This window comes from Sorghum bicolor, chromosome 6 (assembly GCF_000003195.3).
Source record: "Sorghum bicolor cultivar BTx623 chromosome 6, Sorghum_bicolor_NCBIv3, whole genome shotgun sequence".
Taxonomy (NCBI): Eukaryota; Viridiplantae; Streptophyta; class Magnoliopsida; order Poales; family Poaceae; genus Sorghum; species Sorghum bicolor.
The window spans coordinates 7,356,742-7,365,440 of NC_012875.2; the positions used below are offsets into that span (position 1 = coordinate 7,356,742).

General features: G+C 41.9%; 1 protein-coding gene across 2 annotated transcripts; it reads left to right on the plus strand.

The window, feature by feature from the left end:
• LOC110436223 (thiosulfate sulfurtransferase 16, chloroplastic-like) lies at positions 988-3,120 on the plus strand. Of its 2 annotated transcripts, none has more exons than XM_021462687.1 (5): positions 988-1,377; positions 1,623-1,696; positions 1,821-1,891; positions 2,038-2,091; positions 2,814-3,116. In XM_021462687.1, the coding sequence occupies exons 1-5, from the start codon at positions 1,085-1,087 to the stop codon at positions 2,850-2,852; spliced, it is 531 nt and encodes a 176-aa protein (XP_021318362.1). In that variant the 5' UTR covers positions 988-1,084; the 3' UTR covers positions 2,853-3,116. The 2 variants fall into 2 exon arrangements, with proteins under 2 accessions (XP_021318362.1, XP_021318361.1); XM_021462686.1 differs by having other exon boundaries at positions 997-1,377; positions 2,837-3,120.

An 8,699-nucleotide genomic window follows, 5' to 3' on the forward strand; every position in this document is an offset into this window, starting at 1 on the left:
TACATTCTTGCAACTTTCTTAATGACTCCCAACAGCTGGTGAATTTCCTTCACCAAGATCAACAGGACAATCCCCCACAGTGGAGGATCAAGTCATTTACGTAGTCATATTCCAACAATGCAGGTAACTTGCAGGCTCATCTCTTCAAGATTAGTAGACAGGAAAATACAACAGCAGATACCTCCAACAAGCCCAAAGCTCCACTTCCTCTACTCAGGATTTCCATTGTAATAGATCTCAATATGGATCTATATGCTCCCTCCTTCAGGCTCTACTCAATGTAGACCTCACCAATGTAACTATCTTAACAACAGCTTGTTGTGGTTAATAAATTTGGAATTTCGATGTTGTCAAAAAAAAAGACTTGCTTCATCTGCTTGGCGTTCTTGTTCGAATCCTTGATGCGAAATTATGACTACTCCATCTGTCAAAAAAAATTAATTTCTAGAGTTGTCCTAAGTTAAATTTTTTAAACTTTAACTAATTTTTTACAAAAACTACTAAGATTATGATATCAAGTTAGTATCATTAGGTTCATTATAGAATATATTTTTATATCATACATATTGTCATAGATATTATTATTATTTTTAATAAAGTTAGTCAAATTTAAAAATGTTTAGCCAACACGAATTCTAAGAATTGATTTTTTGTAGACGAAGGAAGTACATTCCATTTTCGGAGCCCAAAAGGTTAAAGTTGCCCTGTGCTTGGTTTCTGAAACAAACCTGCTTTGGGGCTATTTATTTGTTTAATACAGTCGAGAATTTTTAACAATTCCTTACTTGGAGCAATTAATGTACAGTATTCGTTTTTAAGGTCGCAACTTCACCGAGACCGAGACTGCCCTTTTCCGTTTCAGACGCAAGAGGCCGTGCAGACGGACGAGGCCGTAACAACGCGCTTGGCTGTGCTGTGCAGAGGCCGACCAGCCCACAGGAAAGTGGACCCTCGGCTGCTTGGCGCGCTGACACGAAACCACGGAGCTGACGGGATTGGACTCCGCCCACCCACAGAAGCAAACATGACCGTGTGCTAGTTCATAATTCTACCGGCAAATACAGTGGCACTTTGCTATTTTAAGATGATGGGTGATGGCCTCTCCTCTGCACCTTGCACGAACTCTCGTCGTCGGATGTTACCGTTACTGCCCCTGTTTGCTGTTTCTCTCTTCCCTGGGCTTTGGTCCCCTTCTTCGGGTCCAGCCAGGATGACCACCATGAGGCCGGCCATCCTGCTTACGATCTGCACCTTGTCCGCGCTGCTTCTGGTGGCGCGCGGCTTGGAGAAGCCATCGGTCGCGCCGGTGGTGGCCGTGGGGGTGGCGGCGGCCAGTGATCTCATCCGCTCCGGTGGTCACCGCTACCTGGACGTCAGGTGACCTTTTATTTGTTTTGTTATTGTTCGTGTCTCCAGCGTCTAGCTTTTCCTACAGTCGACCAATATTTGGCTTCCTTTAATATCAATCTCCCAAATTGATTATCTGTAAATAGCTTTCTCAAGGAATGTTCTGAAAAGACATTTTTTCTGTCAGAGAGCTACCGTATTCTTGCATGTCACATGGATCTCTATAGGATATAGCTTTTGATTTCGATTAATCTGAACACAAATCATGGTAACAGAACGGAGGAGGAATTCAGGAATGGGCATGTGGAGGATTCTCTTAACGTGCCCTATCTTTTCTTCACTTCACAAGGCAAGTCCCCAGAACTAACAAATTAAAATACAAATCTTACATCACAATAGTTTCTTGTCCCTGAGAAAACACTAGCTGTTTGAACTTTTAAGCTGTGAGATGTGACCTCGTATGGTTTCAGCAGGAAGGGAGAAGAACCCCCGGTTCGTTGCACAGGTCGCAGCAGATTTCGACAAAGAGGACAACATAGTTGTGGTATTACTAATGATCTCTACCCACAGATCATCAGATTGACTATAATTCTACACCATGGCATGTGTCATGTGTGTGTTTATTCTCACAATGATCTTTTTATCTTGCTTGTTCTTCTGCTGATCCACCTGTTTTTCTTTCATTTCAAGGGCTGCAAAAGTGGAGTAAGGTCTGAACTAGCATGTGCTGATCTCATGGCAGCTGTAAGATCTTTTCCCGGCCTTTCTTCCCCTTGAGGCTTCAGTTGTCTTTGGATAATTCTACATTGTACAGTATAGGACTAGACGATTGCATATTGTTCATTCAATGTGAATTATCTTATGGAAATTACCATGATCCAATACTGATGAAATCATATACTTTGGGGTACAATTATTTTATCTGCATTGATATTCAATAATGAGGATGGTTTTCTTGTTCCAAATTCAAACAGGGAAGATTCCTTAAACTTTATTAGAGAAACCATGTTCACATAATTCAAATGCAAGTTTGTAGCACACATAGCCAGAGGAGTCAGATCGACGTCAAGCATATATAAAACATTAGGGCAGGTAGAGCAAATCTTTGCTGAACACTATATGGCTGTGCTGTTTAATTTGTTGCAAATTGCAAATCCTGAAACTCTACGGAGTAATTTAGGGGCTGAGCAAAAGAACTTGTGTGTAAACACCTTCTCCAAACCACTTTGAACTATTTTGTTGAAGGGGTGGGGTAATTTGTCTAATTTCTGAAAGTTAAGAGAGGATATGTTATCTGGTATACGAGTATGAAGGTGTTTTTAAATTAATTAGCCACAAGTCAGGGGTAAATTGTTTCATCAAAAAAAAAAAGTCGGGGGTAAATTGGGCTTTACTCTTTCCTTAGTGTTGCCTTAAAAATCAAGAAAATATCTTAATTATTTTTTGTCTCCTTTTTTTATCTGAAGCATGTGAATGCTTGTGAAAACAGGGATTTAGAAATGTGAAGAACATAGAAGGTGGTTACACCGCATGGGTGGAAAATGGTCTTGCTGTGAAGAAATCTCAAGGACAAGATGAACTATGATGTGCCCTATTCTCTGGTTGTTTTTTTCTTTGACGTGAACCTCCGTATAGATAATTGTAGGATTAAATAAACAAAATTTATATAGTTTGCTTTAAACATTTAATCATTTGGAAACTTCTTAACAGAGCACATTTGCGTCATGTAACTTCTTAATATAGTTTGTCTAATTGTAGATTTTTTTTGAGGAATCAAGAGGAGCCAGCAGCTCCTACTGTAATTTTAAAACAAAACAGAGTACAAATACAAAGAAACAGAGCAAAAGCTAGTAAAGAGAAAAGCTAAAGCTAAAGCTAGAAGGGAGAATCAGGGAACAGAGGAGAGAAAAAAGATCCAGAGAATTACAAGGAGTTTAACCATGATTCTAATGGAGAAACTAAACTCGCTTTTGCTCTGTGAAGCAGTAAAAGGTCTCTGAAACTATATATCTTTTGCAATCTTCCACTGTTGGGTTCTTGTTTGTGAAGATGACATCATTTCTTACCATCCAAATACACCAACAGAAAAGGATGAACAGATCCAGTGAGAATTTCTCCTTCAATAGCAGTTTCCAGGTTAGAAAAATCTCCCATACTGACAAGAAATCAGCAAACCGGAAATTCGCTATGTTCCAGCATTCTTTAGCAAAAGGACAGTAGAAGATAAGATGCATAACTGTTTCATAAACAGATTGCTGACAAAGGACACATTGAGAGTCGTCAAGATTCATTCCTCTTCTTTTAATCATGTCCCTGGTGCTCCATTTGTCCTTAAGAATAAGCCAGAAGAAAATTTTGTGTTTGCCTTGACAAGAAGTTTTCCATAGCCATATAAAGATTGGCTCCACCTGAGAATGACCTGTCAATGCTCTGTAAGTTTTGGAGGATGAACAGAGAGTAGAGCCCCAAATGTATGTCCAGCTGTTATTTATTTCATCATTTAGTACCAAAGCAGAAAATTCCAGTTGAAGAATTTGAAACTGATTGAAAGCTTCAACTGACAGTGGCAAGCTGAAAAGATCAGTGATATCAGTATTGTGATGGGCCTTCTTTACACTTATTGATTTGAACAAATATAGTTCTGGGGATTCCTGTTTTCTAACTTGGCCAATCCAAAGATCATCCCAGAGCAAACATGTCTGACCACTGTGAACTGTTACCATTGCCAATCCTTTGTACTTGTCAATTAGCTTCAAGGCATCTCGCCACCAAAAGGAGCCCTTTGGTGCATTAGGACTTGGTAGTCTTCCATTCTTGTAGTGCTTGTCCCAGATTAATTCAACCTAAGGCAGGTTTCTTTTATTGAAAAATTTCTGCAAATGTTTGAGGACCAGGGCTTCATTATGAGTTTGGAGATTTATGACTCCCAGACCGCCCTCATCTTTGGGAATGCATACAATTGGCCAAGCTGCCTTTGCAATTTTCTTTGCATTTGCCTCAGCCCCTCTCTACAGGCAGTGTTTTCTGTACTTGTCGATTTGTTTATCACTGTTTTGGGTAAAACAATTGAACACATTGTGTAAGTTGGGACCGAATTAGTGAGTTCCAGCCTGCTTGCTTGGCTAAGGAATGGAGAGATGAAATTCAACCTCTTTTCACATTTGGTCATCAATGGGAGAAAATCATCCACCTTTGGCCTAGTTAAGCCCATAGGTAATTCTAAGTAGGTGAAAGGGAAAGAACCAGTCTGACAGCCAAAAGTTTTGGCTAGATGATCCAGCTTGCCACTGCATACATTAATTGGTACCATCATGGACTTTGAGAAATTTATCTTTAGCCCAGTTGAGTCACTGAAAGACTGTAGCTTGTAGGACCCCTTTGAGGAAGAATAGTTGTGTGGCTGAGGCCTCAAGCACAATCAGTGTGTCATCAGCATACTGGATGATGGAGAAGTTCACATTCGGTCTAGGGATTGGTAATCTTAGAAGATTCATTTGAGCAATCTAGTTGAGGATGGACTGTAGAAGGTCTGTAGATAGGACAAATAACAATGGAGAGAAAGGATCACCTTGTGTGACCCCTCTCTTGTAGTGAAATGTTTTTCCAGCTATCCCATTGAGTAAAACGGCTGAGGTGCTAGAGCCAAGAATGGATGCAATCCATGATATCCACTTTGAACCGAAACCTTTATGTGCCATGACATCTAATATTACTCCGTGTTCTATTCTATCAAAAGCTTTTTCAAAGTCTAATTTCAGAACCACAATCTCTTTCTTTGAGTGGTGACAGAGGTGAAGGTATTCAAAGGACCAAGCTAAGCAATCCTCGATGGTTCTAGATCTGATGAAACCATACTCTGATGTACTAATTGGAGTATCACAGATTGGAGTCTATTGGCTTGCAGTTTGGTGTTCAACTTAATTGAGCAATTTAGTAAGGAAATTGGCCTAAAATCCCCAACTTGTTGAGCCCCAACAACTTTGGGAATGAGTGTAATGTAAGAGCCATTTATACTTTGTAGGCAGACTGCATTATCCTGAAATGCAAAACATTAAGCATAGAAGTCTTCTTTGATGAACTGCCAACACTTCTTGATAAATTCATTGTTGAACCCATGTGGACCTGGGGATTTGTCATTGCGAAGATTTTTTACTACTACATCAATTTCATCCCTTGTGAAAGGTTCTTCAAGCCATGCTAGGTCTGAGTTACTTTCTAGAAAAAAAAAATCTGGATTAAAAGACATAGAGGTGAATTCGGATTGACCCAGCCTCTCTTTGATGGCATCCCAAAGGATAAGGTGCATTATTGCGTCATGTATAATAAATGAGGAGTAAATTTTTCTGCTGGTTCTTGAACTTGTTTCAATTTCTTATTCTAGTCCTAGTATTTGCAAATTATACATTCAGTTCTCTAAACTTGCCTTGAGTGCTTATTCTGGTCCTAGTACATGTACAATTGCACAATCGGCTCCCTAACTGTTCTGAGTAATCATCCATATCTTGATAATAGCAAATTGTATACTCAGATCCCTAAACTTGTATTAGTGTACCATCCCGTTCGCCTCTCTCCTTGCATCATGTCGTCCTCACCCGTCACATGGCATGTGCCTGCCTCTGCCTCACCTACACGAACAACATGGTGGCGTGTGTCGTCGTGCGTAGCAGGCGAGTACTTTGTCTTGGCATGGTAGTGTGGGTATGACACTTCATTGGCGATGCAGCACAAGCAGGCAGGACAAGTGTGGTGCAGTGTGGAGCAATTGCATGGGTGAGACGTGCTCGTGCGGCGACATGGGGGTGAGGATGATGCTGTTCGGCCTTGCCTTGCGGTGAGGGGGTGATTGGTCATGGATGGTGAAATCATGTACGTTTAGAGAGCCAGTGTGTAACTTGTAGGTAGTGTGATCGAGATAAGAACTTAGGTCAGTCTCAATGCATAGTTTTATGTCACAGTTACCAAGACTATAAACTAGGTAACCGAGCCACAAGAGTTTTATGGGGATGAAACTCTTCTCTCATCTGATGAAACTCCTTCATTTAATGACCCTGCCAAGTCAGCAATTTTACTTATGTGGCGCCATATTTAATGTGCATGACACTCTCATGAAACATGCATTGAGACTGGCCTAAGTTTAGGAAGCCAATCGAGACGAGAACTTAGAACAACTTTAAGGAGCTGATTTGTGCAGTGTGCAAGCATGTGGTTCTGAGATGGGAACTCAAGGACAAATTTAAGTAGTTGGACTGTAGATTGGTATGAGAACTCAGAATAAGTTCAAGGACCATCAATGAACATTTACTCTTAAATGAGTGTCTATTGAGGCTGTACTCCCTCCATACCCATAATTCTTGACGTTTAAGACATGATTGTGGTAACCAAGGAGTGATTAATTAGGGGTTAGTTTTCCATGTCTGCCCAATAAATGTGGCTGTGGATGCTCTTTATATGAGAAAATAAATCAGTTTAGCTGGCAAACACGCAAAGGTTCGAGCGATGCGTTTGGAGTTCGATTCCTATTGGCAGCATGTTTTGCTTGTTGCTTCATTTTGCTAGTTTTGTTTTTCTTTCTTTTTTTTTGCATGCGAGCGGCTGGCCGATGACTCGTTCCATGCCTGCTGCTACTACTCTCTGACTCTCTGCCTTGCTTGCTTGCTGCTGCTACTCCCTGCCTTGGTTGCCTACTATTGAACGCCATGGATTAGCTTTTCTCCTTCCACATCTCAACGTTGTCCTCCGCCTCGATGGAGTCCAACGACTCCATATTGTCCAGCGGCTCGACGTCTTGCAACGTAATGGAGTCCAGCGCCATGGAATCTAGCACCTCGATGGAGTCTAGCCCCTCGACGGAGTCCAACGCCTCGCCGACGTCCTCCGCGACCTCCTCCGAGTCTGGCACAACGTCCCCCACGGCGACCTCCTTTGAGTCCGGCACAACACGTCCCCCACGGCGAGCAGCACCAGCACGACATCCTCCACGGCGAGCAGCACCAGCGACGCCAGACTCCATGGCGAGCAGCACCCGCGCCACTGGACTCCATGGCGAGGAAGCGAGAAGACCAAGGAAACGAGAGGAAGGAGGCGGCGCGTGATCTGTCTCGCTGCTACAGCCGAACAAGGAAGGAGGCGGCGCGTGACCCGAAACCGAACAGGCGAGCTGGAAACCTGGAGCCGCGCGTGGCCAACGAAGAGGCAGGGGCAAGAACGTCCAGCTAGAAGCCCGCGTGACCAGAACGTCAGGCTTCGCGAAAATGACCGAGTTGCTCATAACGTCAACTAAAATAGGTATGGAGGGAGTATTGGAGTGTGTTTTTAGTAATTTACCTTTTTTTTTAATGTAATATGCATTTATTGATGTCCACATGCCATAAAGTTGAAAGTTATTAAAAATACATGTTGGACTGAACAAGATTTCGGAATCAATTATCTTGAGAGCCTATGGAAGAGCTGTAACCATACACTGTAAGCTAAGAGTTGTTTCTATGCATTTATTTAATTATTTAATGCTCCATGTGAAATGGTAGTCTTAATTCTTAAATATAACACAGTGATACAAAACATCAGCATAGCCATACAAACATCGTCAGCATAATCACCCAAATGTAGAGTAATATATAGCAGCATCTCTTGCTGGAATAATCATATAATCAATCTTCCAAATTAGAATATATAGTGCTCTGGAGGTGTCAACCTTGTTTCTCTTCAAAAATATAACATAGCTGCTGACCACAGCACCCACACCTTTCGTGGACACGAGCATGTACATGGAACCGAAAGTTGGGTAATCACGCACTTACCATATCCCCTGCTCAGTAGTCACTCCTCTGCTGGACGGCTGGACCTCTCTTTTCTTTTACTCGATCCCAAAATGGACATGGCCTCCCAGGCTCGCGCACACCCACATCTAATTGCTGGACCCTTTTCTTTTTGCTCCCAAACCTTTTGTGCGTATTGCGGTCTATCCAGACTGGCTGCTGCCTTGGAGCGAGGCAACAGCCTCCACGTCTACAAACGGCCAAAAACGATGCAAAGTCCAACATGCATATGCTTGCCATGGCTATGCCACTAAGCTAGCTCTAGTGTAGTGGTAACTCTTAAACTGTACTTCTAAAATTGTACTACTAACATGCAAGATTTATTCCGTGTTAGTTCAGCAACCACAGAACCCTGATATCTGATACTGTTACAGATACCAAGTCATTAAGTGACACATTTTGGAGATATAGTAACATGATAGACGATTGAATCCAGTACAGACAAACTGACATAAACAGCCACATGCAAATAATTCAGTGATCTTTTGCAACCCTCGGAAACATTCTAGTGCTCAAGGCTTTAGGTAGCTAGCACGT

Coding starts and splice junctions, on each gene's coding strand:
- LOC110436223 (XM_021462686.1), top strand. CDS start 1,085: ATGATGGGTGATGGCCTCTCCTCTGCACCTTGCACGAACTCTCGTCGT. Junction 1,378..1,622: donor CACCGCTACCTGGACGTCAG/GTGACCTTTTAT, acceptor TCATGGTAACAG/AACGGAGGAGGAATTCAGGA. Junction 2,092..2,836: donor GTGCTGATCTCATGGCAGCT/GTAAGATCTTTT, acceptor TTGTGAAAACAG/GGATTTAGAAATGTGAAGAA.